Here is a 20,129-nt window from a genome sequence, read left to right as displayed (position 1 = left end):
GAAGACAGCATAGTCAAAATATAGGTTGAGGGCCAAATACTGAAGTGACATAAGAAGATCCTTGTCTTTTTGGAACTGTATCTGATTAGATTAAGTCTGAATTTGTTCCTTAAGGCACTTGAAGAAAGAGATAAATGGTGATGGTGAAGCATTTACACACTCCAGTGGGTCCTCTGTAGCTGGAGGTGAAATCAAACCGACCATGTCAAAGCAGAGGGTGCTGCATGTCCCAGTCAGTAATGGGCGAGAGGGGAGGACGCTGGACTGGCCCAGTTTCATCTCCCTGCGTGGGAGTCAGCACCCTCAGACTTTTTTTTCCAGCTAATAACACAAGTAGAAGTGCGAAAGGGTTTGTCCTGGTTTCGGCTGGGACAGAGTTAACTCTCTTCTTAGTAGCTGGTACAGTGCTGTGTTTTGGATTTAGTGTGAGAATGATGTTGATAACACTCTGATGTTTTAGTTGTTGCTAAGTAGTGCTTATCTTAAGCCAAGGATTTTTCAGTTTCCCATGCTCTGCCAGCAAGCAGGTGTGCAAGAAGCTGGGAGGGAGCAGAGCTGGGGCAGCTGACCTGAACTAGCCAAAGGGGTATTCCATACCATAGAATGTCATGCTCAGTATATAAACAGGGGGGAGTTGGCTGGGAGGTGCAGATCGCTGCTCTGGCATCGGTCAGCGGGTGGTGAGCAATTGCATTGTGCATCACTGGTTCCCCCCCCCCCCCCCCTTTTTTTTGTTATATTCCTTTTCATTACTATTCTTATTATTATATTTCATTATTACTATTGTTAGTATTATATTTTACTTTAGTTATTAAACTGTTCTTATCTCAACCCACGAGTTTTACTTTTTTTCCCGATCCTCCTCCTCACCCCACTGGGAGGGGGGACGAGGAAGCGGCTGCGTGGTGCTTAGTTGCTGACTGGGGTTAAACCACGACAGGGTTTGAAAACATCTTAAAAGAAGTTTGTAAATCCCTGGAGCTGGTTTGTTTCTCCTGCGGGAGTTTAGCTGTCGCATGCTCCTTGGGGTGGAGGGCAGCTGAAAGCTCCTGCCTGTGATCGAGGGGAAATGCTGGTGTGAAGGGGAGTTGTCTTGACCTCTCTCCACCGCTGCTTCTGTTCAGCCTGTTAAAGTGGGTTTAGTCCTAAAGAAACAATTCTTCAGCTAATTATTTCCCCACTCTGATTGCCGTTTTGATAGGCATTTTACCATTTTAAGTAGGAACAGTTACTTTGACCGGTTTTTTTTAGTGCAGCAAACAGAAGGGGAAACTAAAATCTGATTTACTGTGATCCTGGATGCAGGTCAGTTGTTCATGTCGAAAAGGTTATATGAAAACAGGTTACTTGGTAATTTTGAAAGTGGTCCAGTTCGCTGCTTAGTAGGACTGCATTTTGCAGAGCCTGATTATTCAAACTCCTTTTTGTAATATTAGCATTAATCCCTTGTAGCAGTATTACAAAGTTACTTGTTTCTCAGTCCTTTGAAATGTGGGAGCCTGTCTGTAAGCACAGCAGACAGCTTATCAGCTCAGCAGCCACTGCTGCTTGCCAATATTTGTATGTTTGGTAAATGCTTGCAGTCAACCCTGAGAGTTTACGGACATTGGCTTGCATTTCTTTCTCTCTGTTTCACTGCACTGTTGAAATCAGGAGTATTAAAAACCCTGCTAAATTTAGAGACAAGAGGGAATCTGCAAATACACCAGCCCTGCCTCCTCCCACAAAAAATGTATCTCCTGGCCAGCAAGAGCTGGAGCCAGCCGAGGTGTGAGGGAGCTTGGGATTTTGGGGGGCTCTGCAGACATACCCCTAACAGCGGTTCTGTGGGTGTGAAGTGAGCCCAAAGGTAATGCATGACTTTGTCAGAGAAACGTGGAGAGAGTAAAAGAGCACTTTTAATAGCTCAGGGTGTGGGTTTTTTCCTCCTTTCCAATGTTTTTGTTTTATTGTATCTGATGCCAGTCAAGGAGAGAGGAAGCTCTTTAACCTTAATGCAAATAAAACAGTAGTGCTTTAGCAAAAAATCTGTTCACTTTCTACCTCTAGGCCGATGGTTCTGACAGACCAGAGAATTTAAAAATAAAATTACTCATTAGTTGGGTTTTTTCTTAATCTGTTTAGCTGTATCAATCCATTTTGAAGCCTGATTTTTGCTTAGGAGGAGTAAAAAATTACCTATAGCAATAAATCCCTCTGTCTGTCACACTGTTTATCTGTCTGTCTATCTATCCCCTAAAGACTTTAAAATGTTGTTTTTTATTTCTGTATCGTTGCTGAAAATCAATTGTGACATTTTCTGTTTAGGCTCCTAAAGGTTTTGGCAGATAGAACATGGATTTTGTCTTTTGATGGTGAATTCAATTCAGCATTTATTGCAAAGTCCTCAAGTGTTTAAACGTGTGGTGATAGACAACTAAAACTCCCGCTGTGCTAAACTCCACCAGGTCTCTTCAGTAGTTCTGCTGTTCAAAAAGAATTGGGACTTGTTTCATCTGTTTTTAATAAATGTGAGGCTTGCACGCTATTTATGTCATAACTAAAGCCAACTTTGTGTTGCAGTTTGACATGTAGAGTCTAACTTTTTAGCTCTTGCTCCTAAAGACACCTACTCAACTTATGATGTTGTTATCCCTTAAAAAAGGTGAGGGGCTTGCGCATCAACTGTGATGTTGAAATGTGTACATGAAAGGAAAGCAAAAGCTGGTCTGCAAAAATGCTGGTCGTGCGAGAGGGTACACACCTGGACTTGCTTACTGGCCAAGGTGGATACCAGCATTTGGGAGCAATCGGCTTTGGTTGGGTCTGTCATGCTGTTGCTAAAGCTGGGGAGAGTCCGATAGAGTCCTCTTTTGAATATTGGAGAATGAGAGGAGGACAGAGCTGGCTTCAGTGGGTCAGGCATCAGCATCAGCCTGGCATCTCCTGCATCATCTTGGAGAAACTGTTTAGGTGATGCCTACAGGAAAGCGTTTGGTGGTCCTAAGCTCCTGAGCTTCCTGGGAGCTGTAACACCCCGTAGGCCTAATTTTGTGTCTGAGCCAACGTGCATTAAATACCGTCAGCTGTTAGTGGGGGCCATGGAGGTATCTCAGGGATCGGTGTGTGGCAGATGAGGGAGGGCTGTTCCAATGTCGTTTTGCCAAACACGCTTGTTGTGCCGCCAGGAGGACTGATGGGCCAGGAGCCCAGGGTGCGACCGCTGGGACAGCACTCGCTCAATGACTTCCCCGTATTTCTTTTGTCGAGAGATGAGAGAAATCTGCTCCAGGGCTCTCTGCATGGTGCTGCCATTTGGTAAAAATGCCACATCACTCGTATGCCGTTTCTGAAGTGTATTTTTTCACTTTTGTCCTGTGAGATGGATGGGGAATTTGAATGTTTGGACTGTTTGCATGGACATCATAATTCAATGGGAAGATGTGGAGGTAATAAATAGGTTCAGTATTGGATGGGTCAACTTTTGCCATTGTTGGCAATTGTTTTTAGTGCCTTTGTGTAAAGTGGGTTCATGGTGGAAGCATGTATTTTCTTTATGAGGTTTATGCTGCTTTCTTGTTCATCTTTTAAGATTTTCAAATAAGGTATTAATACTCAGAAGCCCAGAGGTAACAAGAACCTTAGAGGAGCTTCAGCTGTCATTTCCCCATTGAGGCCAGGCAAAACATAACACTTCCAAACTAATACATTCTTGCTCTAAGAACGATGAAAGTTCACGTCAAAGAGTCATAAATTGCTACCAAATTAATTTCCAAATGTAAGTCTATCGTGCATGTGTTTAAAATTGATTCAGTTCCTTTAAAACAGTTTGTTCTGAAAAGCTTTTTCCATGAAAATATGCACAGTGAAAAGTGTTTATGTTACAATATGGAACTTACATTGCATTAAAAAAATACTTTATACATCTATTTATTTGCTGTAACATTTTACTAACCATCTGAGCAAAGTAACACGGAGATCTGTGGTGTCATGCTAAAAACCCATGTGTTAGGTTGCCAAGTATTGATGTTCCCACGATACTTTGTAGACACAAAAAAACTAAGGCAAACTGGAATGATGCTGTAGTGCTGATAAAGGAAATACAGTGTATGGAGATTAAACAGCTGAAAGGCAGACGTATTACAAGTGAGTCTGTGCAGACTGTTGTCTCACTGGGGCCAAGCACTTCTTAGGCATTTGCTGCATATTTTGACCAAGTACAGAATGTAGGAAATCTAAACTTAACGCATTCAGGACTAATGTTGCTTAAAAAAAGGGGGAGGGTGTCACTGTTTTTTTAAATTAGAGGGTTTTTTCTTAACATGTTTCAGAAATGCCTTTAGAGAGCAAAATGAGCATGGTGATGAAAAAGAACATAAGCATACTTGCTCATTAGACTTAGTTAAAGCTAAGTTGATCATCGATACACATTTGCATTATTTTCCCAGCATGGCATTTGGTCACAACTTTCCTCAGTGTGCTTTTGTTTCAGTTGACATTTGCTTGAATGGCCAAGCGAGTTGGCAAATTTTGTGCTACTAGTCTTTGAAGTTGTGACTTCAGCCCAAACAGCCTTCTCTTTGTGTACGGCGGGGAGCCCCTTCGCTTTGGAGAGGGATGCATGCAGCACAAAGCCTAGAAAGGGTCCGTACATACCAAGTCTCACAATACTTCTTAGCACCTAACTTTAAGTAGCTCAGGTCTTGTAGGAATATTGGTTTATTTTCTGTGAATTTTTAATGCAAGGAGTTAAAGTTCAAAATTAAAAAACCCAAAACCAGAAGATTAACCTGAAAGTACATTTTTTTTATTGATCTTCAAACACAGGTTAATATTTAGAAGGATTTAAACTACAGTGGGAATTTACTGTCTTCTCTATTCAATACAATTGTTATTTCATGACGGGGTTCGAGTGCAAGCTCTCCTAGGTACAAAGAAAGAAGTAGGGATTTACTTGTGATGGGTAGTGTTTGTTTCATGTTTTACTCATTCTCACTAGAGTTGTACCAAAATCTGTCATATGTCAAAAATGGTCTGAAAAACTTGACAGAATACGGTGACAAAAGATGAATGATAGAATGGGAAGGAAGACTCTTATATAAATAAGATAGTGTATAAGTATCTATTTATTGTAGGAACTGCACATTTCATGGTCAGTTGAACTCCTTTTACTGTTCACAGTCCATATCTTAATAATTGTGGTAGGAATGTGGCTTGCACAGCATATATGCGACTCCGTCTCAGATGGCCTGATTTCATCCGTAGCCGTACATGTCCAGGGGAGCTGCACAGTGCTGAAAGGCAACCGCAACCATTAGGGCTTTTCAGTATTTCCGTGTACACAAAGTTGAGGATGTGCATGAGCAGTTTTTGGATGGAGCCTTGTAGCTGCAGTAATTTTCTTTTTAATGCATCTTCTGTAGCTACAGAGAAGTGGAGGAAAGGACGTTGTTCAGCAATAGGAATCACTTGCCTGGCTTTTACACTGACCTTTCTCAGAAGCTGGATTTTTGACGGCCAAAGAACTAAGCACTGGGGGCACAATTTCTTGGAAGGGATGGGTAAAAAAAATGAGGTGGAGTAAGGATTTTTAAAGAGATCTTGTCACATGGGTTTTGCTGTGTTTTGCTTTGACGAGAAGTGACTAATTCGCAGTTACAGAAGTTTCGGCCATCTGAACGTTTGAAGATTGGGGTCAACCTTCCACCCATGCAGGTGAGGGCTTGGTGAAGAGGAGGCGTCGGGAGCCATCTGGGTGGGCTGTAAGCCAAGGTCAGGGAAACGTCTTCCCGGCTGAACTTGGCCGCTTCTTACCGTCCCTCAGATCTGCCAGCTGACCTGCTTTTGCAAGTGCTCTTTAACTGATTTCGAAAAATCCAGCAATTTCAAAGGATAATAGTTAGCAAAGGTCTCTTTAGGCTGACCTGGCTTGTTTTGACTGAGCCAAATTAGGGACTCATGGCCCAAGCAGAGCTGCCCCGTTCACCGGCCCCGTGCAGCCGACTGCGGGCAGCACAGGCTTCACCTGGAGAGGTTTTCTGATTGATCCGGTTAAACCAGCGCGAGAGGCTGTGAGAGGCATCTCCCCTGCAGTTTGAATGAGGTTTCTATTGGTTAATTTGTATCTGTTAACGCTAGTATTAAGCTGTATTAAAGCAAACCACTATTAACTAAGTCTGCTTTATGTGTAGGATCCCCTACATTCGCTAACCTAACTTAATTACAGACGTGCAACGTGGAGCTTACACCAGACAATGGAGAAGATGGTGCTGTCTGCTCCCCACATCAGAAGCAGTGTCCTCCTTTCTTGAAAGGAGTTGCACATATTGTACGCAGATTTTAAAACAGCAATTAATTTTGTTTTCCTTCCTAACATTTCCATTTGGAATTTTCTTTCCATAAGAAAACATGGCTGCATTTTTACACTCATCTATTTATCTGTACCAAATGCGTTGCGAAGGAGATAGGCTTTTTATAACATGAAGGGCTTCTGCGACCCAGTTCAGTGATTCATTGTTATGTTAACAGTATGTGTGAGCAAGCACCCATACTGTGTAGCAATGTGTCTTTTAAACTTGTGTCGCATTCGATGGTAAATAGCCATTTTTCCCAGTGATTTGTACTGGTTTTGCATTTTATTATCCATGCATACTTATACCAAGTAGAGATTGCCATGCAAGCAGCTTCCAAGGTTGGAATAAAAGTTTCCTTTCTGGACTTTTCTTATGTCAGCAGAGGTTGGATCCAAAGTTATGAGGGAGCTGTTTGAACTAGCAGTTTTACGGGAACTTTGACTCTGAGGGATATTCTTCCAGTAGAGCATCCTGTTGGGTTTTTGGGATGGGATGTGGGATCATCTTAATTTTAACTTTGAAAGAGGCTGTACAGATTAATGTGTACATGTTCACAGTGTATGCTGACATCTGACCGATTCATGCACTGGATGCAGTCTGATCTTGCCCGTTGCTGAAATGGTACAATTTCGGCGCTCTCTGTCAGGTTCCGTGGTCCATTTGGTACAGCACCTCCTGGTGAGGTGAGAACAGGTATCCCACAGCGTACTTGTAAGGAGCAGGGAAGCCAGATGCAGGCACACAGGACATCACAGCATCCGTGGCAGAGCTGGGAGGAAGACCTGACAGACCGGTCCTACAGGCTTCATTAGGGAGCCCAGCTTACACAAGACAGAAAGTACTCGGGTTGTTACACGGCAATCATATGCCAGCCTGACTTCAGCCATCAACAGAGCATCGCTATGGTTATTAGCTAAGTATTTCCATAATGTGTGTCTCTACAAGTTATAATTAGAGCCAAGCCTGCCCCTAGCTAATTACAAGCTTGCTTAGAAGTATAGTTTATATAAAGCTTTTAAAACTTTATATGGGGAAGATATACATCCACAGGCATAATAAGAATGACGCCTTATTTTCAAAATGAAATTTATAGGCTTTGGTGCCTGTTTCTCCCTCCCTTTACAGTTTTATACAGGCTTTTTTGTTGCATCCTCATCCAAAGTTTTTGCCAGAAATATTGCCAAAGTTTCACGAACATCAAGCAAGCGATTTTTGAGTTTTCTTCTGAGTGTTTCGGTCTCACTGCTGAGAGACTAAACCAGACGTCAAGATGTCCTTGAGCTTTGTGTTTTGAGAAGACTAATAAATAATACTTAGATCTCTCATAAAAAGAAGATAAGGAGTCTTGAAAGTGGTGAAACTTTTTATTCAACACATCACTACAAGGTCTACATAAATAATGATCCATCTATGGAGACTTGCTGTGTGTTTGCTTAGATGGTGCTGCACCTGTACATCTTCAGCTCGGTCTCTTAGGAATAAAGCGATGCTGGCAGCATAACCCCCTTAGACCGTGAAGCAGCAACATCGGCAAGCCTTGGTGACGAGACAGGTTGTGAATATGACACACGGTTGTAAGGTAGGCTGGCGCGGCTGCGGGTCTAACGCGGCATTACCCACACCCAGGTGGTTGTTGCAGCACCACGCGCCAAGCACCGTGCTGGCCACGGCCGCTCCCTGGGTAACTGTATGGCAAAGGCAAGGCCAGATGGTACTGACGTGGTCGCCGCTGCCCTTCCAAGGTGTTCTCTTTGGATTTTCTTATTTACTTGCTATCTTCCATTCCCCACTTCCAAGTGCTGCTCTCTCAGGAATGAATGGTGTCTGAAAAGGAAAGGGAACACAGTGGAGCCCGTGGTGCTTGTGGACTTGGCTTTTGACACCTTTGGTGCAAGGGGATGCTCGCGTAGCCTCCATCACCACCGCTCTTTGGGAAGAAAAAAGTGGGGTGCATAACCCTCATGTATGGCTGAGGAAAGGAAACTCATGAGATAACTCCTGCAGCTGATGAATTCCCTCTCCTTGCTTCTGTCTAGCCATTTTTGAATTTGGTATTTCGTTTGATTATTCAGGTCAGATCAGATTTAGGTCAGTTGTGATGGATTTTTTCCAAATCCAGTTCCCTTGATTCCTACTGTAAACGCTTACCAGATGACACGATGTGAAGCTGGAACAGACTTGAGCTGTGTGATGACCGAATAAAATCTCAGTGGGAACCACTTCCACGTTCCTGAGATCAGTTTCTCATGTAATAAATTCTGTATCCAAAATTGTATCAAATACTTTTCTGACAAGAGTGAGGTTTTTTTTCTAACGGACAAATCCCAGCAGAGCTATTTATAAGAACCCTCTGTCTTGTGTTTGCACTCACATGCCTGTTATTCAGACCTACACTGAAGAACAAGTATAAATAAAAACTTCTTCATGTCCTTGCCAGTGGTTTTGGACCCACCCTGTTTGGTCTCGTCTGACATCCTCCACTACATTTCTTTGATATTATTCTGTTGGTAAGAGTTGTCATAGGAAACCACCATTAAAGACTTCTCCCTGAAGGAATAATCTGGATTTATTTGGTGACACATTTTCTTTGCAGACCGTTGCACTGCTTTGTTCTGCCTGATCCTCTCCTGGCCGTGAGGGATGGGGAGGAGTGATCCGAGTGAGTGCCATGCTCATGCCAAGCGCCATGCTATATGCTAACACCTGCAAAACCTCGTGTGACAGAGAGTAGCCGAGATGGCAAGTGCCTGGGCACTGCACGGTGGTGTCCTTTGGCTTGGGAGGAGGAGGCCAGTCCGTTTCTCGAATGCAAATCCAGGCATGGGAAAAGCTGCTTGAGTTGGTTTTTTAAGTATTAAATTTAGAGCTGCGTTCTTTCACTGTTAGTTCCTAAAACGAAATTAGAAAATGTCCAGAACTTCTTACTTAGACCAACCTACAGCTTCTTCTCCTGTTACAGCCTCTTTATTAATTTCCTGATACGGTAAAGGGAGGCCTTGACACCAGACTTCCCTGAGTTGTGTCCTGGCTCACGGATCGCTGCATGTCAATCTCTGCTGCATTAAACCAGACAGACGAGACCTGTGCTTTCAGTTTTGAGAAGTCCTGGTGTACATGGGGCAGAGGGGAGAGCGGGTTCTTCCACATGTGTCTCCTCGGTGGCTGCAAAAGCCACGTTAAATCATCGTTCTACCATTTGGCTGCTTGATTAGATGTTCTGTGCATACCTCAAAATATGTGATGTTTTAAAGCTAGATTTGCTATTTAAATAAGAGGTTTGCCTTAATTGGCTGTTATAAATTACAAGCAAGAAGGAATGATTTATTGCTTATAATTAGAAATGAGTTACGAAGGGGAATGTTGGTAATCATAAAATAAAGCTTGGAATACATTGATTTCCAGATGGCTGGCAGTGAAATTGCTCTTTAATGTATAATAGACCAGATACAAGGAAAAAAAAATCTGTCATCCATCTTTATTCCTTGATGGATTACTTGTATGAATCTATAGTTACCTGAATTTTGAAATATTAGTTTTGCCTGCATAATCGGATGAGAGAAACTTAATTTGCACAGTGGTATATGCTATCAGAGGTGGTGGAAGAGGTGAGTTAGTATTTTGCCTAGCGTGATTTTTGTCCTTGTAATGTCAACTGGGAAGATCTAACGATAAATCTGGCATCACCTTTGAGTATAACAATCTCAGTGGATTGTTCTCAGAGACTGCAGGTTACTAAGATGTTTTTCTTTTCATCTTTTGCCTCATTAGCTGTTTTTATGAGGTTGAGATTGATCAAAACACCTGTCCAAAAGCAAATATCTGTAATCCTCCTTGCTTGAGTCTAGAAAAATACATTTGCACCACAAACAGACGGCAGTGCTACTGCTGAGAACTTTTCAATAGGGTGATCCTTCTGTTGAGATGATAATGTGTTCATTTAACTTTTTAAATTTCATTTCTGTTACCATAGTTCCAAGCACGATTTAGAAATTATTTATATTTGCCTTGTCTGCTAATAATGGTGCTTTCTGCTATGACAGATGCATTCTGCACTGTTACCATTTGAAAGACCATGCTACAAGATAGTTAGACCTATTTGGATTGTCACCACATGAGTTGTCTCACGCCCATGTTTTAGAAGCGACACTGCCATTAGATTTGCTTAACTGAGACCATCGTGATTACTCATTTACCTTCATTAAAATGCTTCATAGCTTTCTTATTTTAAGTAGCTTTTCCCAGCAAGGTGCAGATTTGCCTTGCTGCCATCATTTCATCTGGAAAAATTTCCATGGTGAAAGGAATAGCATATTTTCAACTAATATTTTCCTGACCTGTGGAGAGATGAGCTCATCGGTATCTTTATTGACAAACCCAGGAAGAAGGTGTGTCAACCAGAAATATTAGATCAGTCAGCCTTTCTTGTCCTGGAGCAATTGTAATTTCCCATGGTCTGCAGCAATTTCCTTTGGAAGCAGATATGTGCAGAGATTGTTTTGGATGTGCTGCAGTAGCATAATTTCATTTGGTCCCAATAAGGTGGCCTTAGCTTTCATTCTTTTCATTTTTGCTGTTGAAAATCTTTTGGTTTAGTCAGTGGAAAGAACAGCAAGTTGCTATTTTACAGCATTTAATTGAGGAATGAGTGCTGCAGCTATGCAGAAAAATATTGCCCGCTCTGAGTTGGGTTATTGAAGACAGATATCATGGCCTCTGCCCCTCTCTGAAAAGCCTGAAATAGGTGTTTAGTTCACGATACATTAGCAAAGTTCCTGCTTTTCAAAAGCATATCGGTGACTGATGTAGGTGCTTGGTTCCTCGCTGATAAATATATCGTTTAGTGAATGATAGAGGTTCTTACTTTTTGCCAGTTTACTCTGTGAGCTTTGGTCCCTAGATACGTAAGCCTGGGCATTTGCTAGAAGAGGCCAATCTCATTAGCACTGAAGATGTTCTCAGTGCTGCGTTGTCTGAAGCTGCACTGATGAAAGCGAAGCTCCTCTGATCCCAGCATGAAAGAGGACTGAGTGGGAATCAGAAGTGGGAACAATTTCTTATTTCACTCTAGGTTTTGTTGTCACTTCAGCTTTGCTTTTTTCCTGCTTGAAATGGCTCTTTCTGTAGCGTTGCTCAGAAAACAGGAGGAAAATGTTGGCTGTGTTGGTGTAGTTGGTGGTGTTCACGCAGGTGTGTTGGAGCAGAGTTAGAAGTAGCTGGCTCAGGCACTGTTCAACGCATCCTAGTCTTGCTGCTCAGGTGTCTGGTAGTATCTAGGAGGGTTCAGACCCTGCCTGCTGCTCTGTCAGTCACATTTGTACAGCTGGCAGCACTGCGGTTAGCCAGCTGCAAGGGACCTTGCTATGCGTGAGCTGAGCTCATTGCAATGTGGATGTGCCCTTCAGTTGGTGTCTTCTGGTCGTTGGTTCGGGTCTCTGCAGCCCTGTCACTGGGGAGAGTGATTCAGGGAAACTCCTTGGGGCTTTCACACTGATGGTGAGCTGGGCTGGGTGAAGGGCTGGTCAGCCTGGCCTTCAGAAAGCCAAAAATACCTGCCTGCCTCACGTTCAGGCACACACGGTTTCAAGGTGTGAGCATCAGAGATGCTTTGTCTTTCTGCAGAGCATGATGTTGTCTGCGCTTGTATCTGGACTACTTCTGGTGTGCCACAGTGCACCCTGCCCCTGTCCTCAAGGCATCATGCAGCCGTTCATTGGTGTCACAACCAGCCATGGCCTTGGCCATGTGCCTTGGTTTCCTCTCTAGGGGAGAGAATGGCTCTTGTGAGCACCCGGCTCTCAGCCAGAAGCAGATGTAGAAGACGGTGGGATCCACAGCTGGATGTGCAAACCCCAAAGTGTCCCAGGGTCACGGTTGTGATTGCAGTCTCTGTTTTGTCCTCTGGAAAAGAGCAGTGGTCTGAGTCCGGGAGGGTCACCTCTTTGTCCTGAACTAATGGCAGAACGAAGGGTCGGTATCTCCTGACACTGTTGTGTTTCCAACAGGAGCATTAAATCCTTGCAGAGAGGTAATTCCCAGCTTTCCGGTAAGGATAACATTGACGGTACCTAATTAAAGGGCACTCTTAGCTGGGGTAAACATTTATATTCATTTCCTTCTCGCGCAGATGTCTGGTAAACTGACCTCCTGAGGCAAAACCATCTGGCCTCAGGTGGGAGGAGGATCTCAGCCAGCGCAGAGAACCTGACCGGTCTCTTGCCGAATCGTTTCTCAGTAGCTTTTTCTGTCACGGACGCGGTATACGTATGAAAGGCCTGTGGTATGGATATATAGGTTTTATGGGCATTTGTCTTAGATGACCTGCATAATTACACTGCAGGCTTGTGGCTGCGGGCTTCGTTGTATCTCTGCTTTCCATTGCGTATTCTGGGATCATCCGCGTATAAAATTAGTATGGGCAGTAAGCAGCAATAAGATGTTCCCTACTTGGATGGATTAAATTAGAATTCAGTAAGAAACAGAGCTTTGGGTGAGTTTCCAAATTACTTGCAGGACTGCACTGAGAAGATTGTTATGGTATTGTAAACCTTTTTGGTGGGCAAACAGCCTGATGCAAGTGAGGTGGTTTTATTACCTCACAGTGCTCTTTCTATTTTATGTACTGTACTGTGTAATCTTTTGTTATTAAATAATAAGCAAAATAAAAACAGTTGTTTGTCACAGCCAGCTTGTTTTTCAGAGAATTTGCTCACTTTGAAAGTTCAGTCTGTGTGATCTCCAGCCCTGTCAGGAGCTATTATATTGAATCTTCTTTTAAATTGTTAAGCTGGAGGACAAACCTAGATGTTATCGTGCGCATCTCAACTGAGAGCGGAACGGATTCGGCAGGGAGCAGCCTCTGATGCCATGTACTGTGCCATTAGTTTTTGTTGCGAACATGTCAAGATTATCTGCTTCCAGTGTTATGTGTGTTGGCTGACATGAGCTTTTGTAGATCTGCATATTTTTTGAAGGAGTTTGAAATGTGGATATAACACTTGGGGCTGTGTGAAATCTTTTTTTTCCCCTTTTACGGATCACATTGCTGTTCAGAAAGTTGCTTATTTTGTTACTCCCTCCCACAAGGTACTGTATTAATTTGCAAAGTTCATAATGAAAGTGCCCCAAACTAGAAATCATCATAAATAGTGAAAAACTACTGAAACACTTGGGACGACCAGTTGCAACATTACATTTTCAATAGAGACCGTCTGTGCTTTAGCATATATGGGATCATATCTTAATGCAGGATGTTATTGTTTTTCGTGGAACTTAGCAACCTTGAATTCAAATTGGACTGTAATGGACAGGATTTTTCACATATAGTGTGTATGTGCATGTGTGTATCTTGTTAGCCTTTTACAGATGAGGTTGAGTCACGCACATCAGAAGTTGGAGAAGATACTTCAGTTACTTGTTGTTTCAAGGTGCTTTTTTGATCATTAATACTCAAACCTATCCCAGCCTCAAAAGCAGTCGTGCTCTTCCATGAAGACACTTTTTTCCGCCCTCTGTGGTGCAGCCAGACAGCAGAAGGAGCCTGTATCTGTAGCCATGGCAGCCAGTAATTTATTGCTCCATATGGCTGGTGTGGCAGCAGCTGCTCTGGTTTAAGGAGGTCAGGGCATCGGGGCATTTAAGAAACAAAACAAAACCCCACTATAAAACCTTCCTAAATGGTTTGGTACAGTAATAGTAGGATTCTCCATAGGCATAAGAAGAGCCAAGGGAGAGAAATTAACTTCTCTTTTTATATATTTATAACTTTTATAACTTTTATGTAATTTTAATCAAAGACGTCATTTCAAGGGGGAAATAAGTTTTTGTCTCTCTTTGCAATGGTTTTACCTTTTTTCAGTTTTCATCGCTAATGTTTGTAGGTAGCACATAAGTACCAAGGCGCAGCGAGGTAGGCTGTTCAGCCCACGCGGCGAGTGACCTCTTCAGATCTGCACTGCAGCTGGTAACGAACAGCCAGAGCAGGAGCAGAATCCAACCCGCTGCTTTCAGATCCATTAGATATTATGCTGAGAGAGAAACTGTATTGCCCAAATTGAATGGCAGTGCTATATTTCTAGTAATGAAGTGAAGATGTATACTTTGTGAGCAATTATCATGGAACAGAAATACAGCTTTAATTTCAGCCTGGGTGTGAGAATCACTCACTGCTGAAAAATGGTATAGAAGGGCTCTTGGATTTAGCACTAAAGTTTGCAAATAGGCTTTTCATAAGCATGAATCTTTTTATTTTCATTAGGAGACCATTTTAATTAAAATGAAACTGGAATGTTTACTCTTTGCTTCCTATAGCTGTGATTGTTTTCTTCACTGTGTGAGCACATGTATAATTTGCTCTAAAAGAAATGTCAGCAGTTTCTGATTACCTTGTGAGTCTTACTCAACAGCTTGATTTTAATTGGGGGGAGGAAAGATTTCAGGGTGCTCCAGGGAGGTCTGATGTCTTTGGTAGCAGGAGGAAATAGGTGCTATCTTTGGTACAATGTTAATTGCAATAATCACTACTACTGGTTTAAAATAAAAGTCCTTCATTTCTTACCCCTCTTGGTTTTTTTTTTCAGTCATGTCAATGAAATACAACCTGTTTGGTAATTAGCATCCTTCAGCTACATAACCTTTTGACATTGCTGCATTCGTGTGTTTGTAAGCATCTGAACAGGGTGACTTTTGGAAAACAGTGATTGACAGTACGTAGGTAGTCTCAAATTTTAGGAAATAAGGAAGAAATTTTTTACGATGAAAAAATGTTTTACGGTGAAACACTGGAACAGGTTGCCCAGAGAGGTTGTAGATGCCCCATCCCTGGAAACATTCAAGGTCAGACTAGAGGGGGCTTTGAGCAACCTGATCTAGTTGAAGATGTCCCTGCTCATTGCAGGGGGGTTGGACTAGATGACCTTTAAAAGTCCCTTCCAACCCAAACCATTCCATGATTCTATGATTCTGTGAAAACTCTACAATTCAGGTTAGATAAAGGAAAGAGAAGGCCAAGCACATAGGGAGGAGTGTGTCCATGCCTTCAAATACATTCTCTCTAAGCCCAGCATTCCACCAGGATTTGTAAGTAGTAGATAGTTTATATGGGTCAAGAGTATCTCTTTCTTGAAATTTTTGATAATTATGAAATATGACAAGAAGTCTCTGTAGCAGAATAATCTGTTCTGGATCCTTCAGTGGTACAGCTCCTGAAGCATTCCCGTGGCTTCTTTTTCTTTAGATCTACTGTAAGGAGGCACCTTGAACTACTTTGGTCACCAAAATGCCTTTTGGGTCTTGCAAAGCATTTCGGAGATGACCAGTTTCTGAACCTTTTTGGAGCTTAGCCAATATCTTGTATTTTAATATTGTCTTCTCCATCAGAGATAATGATCTGAGTCTCCTCTGCTCGTTCTCTGGGGTTTTGTTTCCTCCTGCTGATTATTTGAAATAAATAAATAAGTAGGAAAACAACGAGTATCTGTGTGTTAACAGGGAGGAATGACTAATAGAAAAATGAGAGGAAAGATACTGCTTATCATAAAAGACTGTATCTCTGGGGACATAAATTGATATTCATTAAGTTGTTTGCCTAGACTTAGTTAAAAGACGTACTTGAGGAGCTGTCTGAGCAGTGTTTCAGTAGAAAGCGAGTCATCCTCTTCATGACTAGATACATCTAGATGAGGAGGAGAGACCAGAAAGCAACACTAAATGATGGATTGAGAACAGCCTTCATGGCAGTAAGGAGACAACAGGCTATGAAATGTTTTGCAGAAAGAACAATATTTAACACTTAGCTGTAAAGTAATACTGATCCATCTTTTCTCCCCAAATACACAGGTCTTTTTCATACCTGATGCAGAATTTTTAAAAATGTTTATGTTCAATTTCTGTCATTTCTCATTCAAGGTATGCAGGGCCCCCTTATTTTTGATGATGATTTCTGTATCTGGAGATTAGAATTTCGCCTGTGATGATTACGATATCCTGCATGTATAGTCTTACTGGTATCCTGTATATATCATCAAATACAGGGAAGCAGTTGCAGAGTGGTGCTGGGTAATTCAGAGTGTGGCTTGGTTTTGCCATGTCTGTATTCTTCCAAAAAATCAGTTGTCTTTTGACTTTTGTAATATGTGACAAAACCATCTATTTCAAAGGCCTTCGAGATGTGCTGGGGCTGCAGTTTGAGATGAGGTTTTGCTACTGTGTTTGTTGACTGGCATCTTTTCTTATTATCCTGAACTGGGGCAGATGCTTACAAGGGAATGTGTGTATTAATTATTGTGGAGTCTGTGGCTCTCCACTCTTTATCTTATATCTTTAAAAAAGTAATTGCACAACATAACACTAGCAAAGTGCTTTCACTGCTTGGAGAGTGAATACTCTGTCAAACTCTTGTGGGTGGTGTAACTTTTCTGATGTTCGCCATTTCTTCTTTCCTTCTTTGCAGATTAAGACCGTTGATTTCAACACAGCTTGCTAAAAAGGCTGCCACTGAAGAGGTATGTAAAGTACAGCACTTCTCCTAGTGCAACGGTTTGAGTTTGGAAATTCCCACAAGCCTTTCTCAGCCCAGCTCTAGTTAATTGGTAGATATAGGCGAAAGAAATGAGAGTGTTGTCTCTCTGATCGGACCAGGAGCTGGTTACTGCAAACACCGCAAAGCTGAGGTTGCCTGTTTTCTAACCGAGATTTGCCCTTAGTTATCCATGAGTAACATTAGCACCTCATAATGCCTGGTTAGACAGCAAAAAAGAGAAAACTCCCTGCAAGCATCTACAAAGGTATGTATCACACAAGTGGGTAGGAAGAGTAGGGGAGGGCAGAGCTGATGCCTGTTTCTCAGCACTTGGACCGTCCCCGCGGAGAAGGGGGACGATGCAAAATGCCACTTCTGTGCAGCCAGCGCTGAGCCAAGGGAAGGGCTGGGCTTCTGTGGGAGACCGGTGAGGAAACACAAGGTGACAGCTTACCCTATATAGCATGGCTTACTCGTTGGTTGGTTGGTTGGTTTAGTTTGAAAATATAAGAGTGCCATAGAAAAGTTAGTGCTAGTAACTGGCCACCACCAGAAACCGTCCTTGAGTGGCTTTGCGCACCTGCATTTTCTGCTGAAGGGATCGTGATTATTATCAGAGTCACAGCGATAGCTTTCACTATTATTTTCACACTGTACAGAGTAGACATATGCATTTTGTGTATGGTAAAATAACTGTCTACTGCATATCTAAGAATTCTGTTCCTAATATACCAAAGGTATTTGTCCTTCTTTTTCCCATGAACGTGTGACACTGACACCCTTTTGAAAGTGAATCAGTTACCTTGGGTATTGTAACATGCTTTGACAATTGCCTATCCATACATAAAGATATGTGCCAAACTCAAGTCCAGGATGTGTGGAAGTGAATTCAGGAAGTTCTATTTAAAGGCATTGTTTCACTGCCTTATTTTTAAAATGACTAAACCCCACTGATTTTCAGAAACAGTTTGATATCCTGCCTGGGGAAATACATTTTCACTTCTTATGCTATGCTCATTAGAAAACTGCACATTTTTAGAAGTATAGCAGTCTGGAAGTGGACATGATAATTAGAAGAAGGTCACATTTTAATTAGCATGGTGCAATTTTAAAAAATAATGACTCAATCGTAGCTCCTTTATATTCACCCACTTTTTCAGAGCAGATGGATACTTTTAAGCATATAAATTGATAGATATTATGATGCTGCTTCTTCTCAAACTGTTGTGTCTATTTCTGCTTATACTGAAAACCTAGATGGACTCAATTTGATCACTCTAGAGGCAAAAGCAGTGGTAGGAAATACAAAATAAAGTGGAGGGAAGTTCCTTTAAATAATATGATGAATTTGACCATTAAAAAATCAGGAAAACCTGTCTTTGAGTAATCCGAATATCTAAATACTTGATTTTCTATTAAAATTAATGGGTGTCTTTTACCCTATTAATGAGCTATTGGAGCAAACCCTTAGGTGACTTTGAAAAACTCAGGCAGATTCTTGAGGTTGACTGTCATATATGACAAGTTCAGGAACAGCTTTGATGTTTCAATAATTAGACTATCGACTTTCTGGTACAGGGGTTTTCTCTTATGGTGTGTCTGTAAAGTGCCTGGAGTTACAGGGATTCTGGGAGTTACTGCATCCCAAGTAAATACCTTTATAAATAAATAAATAAAAATTACAGTGTCGAATCAGAACTTACTGCCAATGGAATTGGAGAAGATGTAGCAGTACATAGTTGTGTACTGTAATGTGAAACCTAAAGCACTGTAGGACTTTTCTTGTGGTAGGGACCAGAGGAGTTGGGGTTTCCTGGTCTCCTTTGGACCATTCATTGTTGGGAGCACCTCACCACTGTCTTTCCCAAGGAAGCAGTCCCAGTCTTTTCTGTCTTTCTAGTAGGGGAGATGACTCTCAATGCTGATAACTGCTGACTAGTGACAGGTACTGTTAAGTATTCCCTTCTCAAAATTACTTACATGACAAAGCCACGTTAATGGTTAATCTGTAATGTTCTTCAAGTTGCCACTAATGGGATGTCTTTTTGGGCCACAGGCTCTAGTGTACAAACCCCAAATAGTCCAAGTACAGAACGGAGGGGAAAGTGCCCTGTGACAAAACTGGTGGAGATAAAGCTCCTGTGATGTTTCTTCCCTGGATGAGAGAGGGAGGTGGAGCCCTAGACTGAGCACACCATGGAAGTGAGAGCTCCAGAGGGACCAGAGCCTGGGCTGTGCTGGGGCAGAGCACGTTGCTGGTTCCTGCCCCATTCCCAGATCTGTCATTAGTGATCCGAAAACAATATTACCTTCTCCAAATTCACCTCTGTCTCCTTGTGGTGTTGCCCTTTCTCTCCCTCCCTGCTGTGTCCTGCCTAACCTTGGAGCAGCTGGGGAGGTGCATGTATGGAACGGGTCCCGTCAGTGATCAATTCCCAAGTTAGTGTTTGGAGATCATTATTCTGATGAATTTCATAGGTAATGTTACAGGTGCTGGCGTGTATTACCAACCTAGTGCTCTGCCATCACATTAAGTGCTGGCTAAAGAGTGCTATTTGTTCCACAGCTCATTGTGCCTCCAAATAAATCCAACCAGAGCTGTCAAACCTAATACATGTTGGGTTTTTTTCTGATTTGAAGGGTACATTTTTGCTATCATTAAAGTGTCAATAACGTTGTTATTGTGTAATAGGCCTGATGTGAGTCGAGCACAATGAGGAAAAGGTTGTAAGTTTTCCCACAGAGCTCTACTGAGGAGCCTTCACTCCCAAATTTCTCCTTGCCTTGTGCTTGCAAGAGGATCCTTGTTCTGCTGTTACCGTCTCTGGCTATGATTTATGTGAAAACTGGATGTTTGTGCCTGACTTTCATTCGGGCAACATTTCTTTGAGCAACTTGCATGTTCCCTAGAACAGCTAAGCCTCTAGCATGGGACATGGGCTTCCAGCTCTCCTGTCCCTGTCATTTGGAAGCTGCTAAAGTTTTGTACAGATACTGAGCAAAAGGAAGGGCTGCTCTACTATCCCCTCTTCTTTTTTGCAGGTGACCTTTCCGAATGCACAAGCAGAAGCCCCTGACTTAGAAAAACCAGCAGCTGTGCTAGTGGAGAGTGGCCCAGTAGCTTACAACCCTGACGAAGAGGTGGAAGAGGAAGAAATAGAAGATGATGATGATCACTGCATGAGCGCCTTGCAGTTAATGGGAGGAAACGGTAAGCTGGGATGCTGTCTAAATTACCATCTACTGGTGCTGTGGGGTTCATTGTTGCAGGGCTGAGGACA

The 20,129-nt window shown here is 42.3% G+C and overlaps 1 protein-coding gene across 1 annotated transcript in view; it reads left to right on the top strand.

Moving 5' to 3' along the window:
* BRF1 (BRF1 RNA polymerase III transcription initiation factor subunit) overlaps positions 1-20,129 on the top strand; it is a 176,880-nt gene that overhangs the window by 150,813 nt on the left and 5,938 nt on the right. The window contains exons 16-17 of the mRNA XM_050896767.1: positions 16,780-16,831; positions 19,891-20,059. Coding sequence (XP_050752724.1) covers positions 16,780-16,831; positions 19,891-20,059 — 221 coding nt within the window. The remainder of the gene's footprint in view (positions 1-16,779; positions 16,832-19,890; positions 20,060-20,129) is intronic.

This window comes from Gymnogyps californianus, chromosome 5 (assembly GCF_018139145.2).
Source record: "Gymnogyps californianus isolate 813 chromosome 5, ASM1813914v2, whole genome shotgun sequence".
Taxonomy (NCBI): Eukaryota; Metazoa; Chordata; class Aves; order Accipitriformes; family Cathartidae; genus Gymnogyps; species Gymnogyps californianus.
The sequence above is the reverse complement of the archived record's forward strand: the minus strand, read 5'-3'. Positions and strand labels throughout refer to the sequence as shown.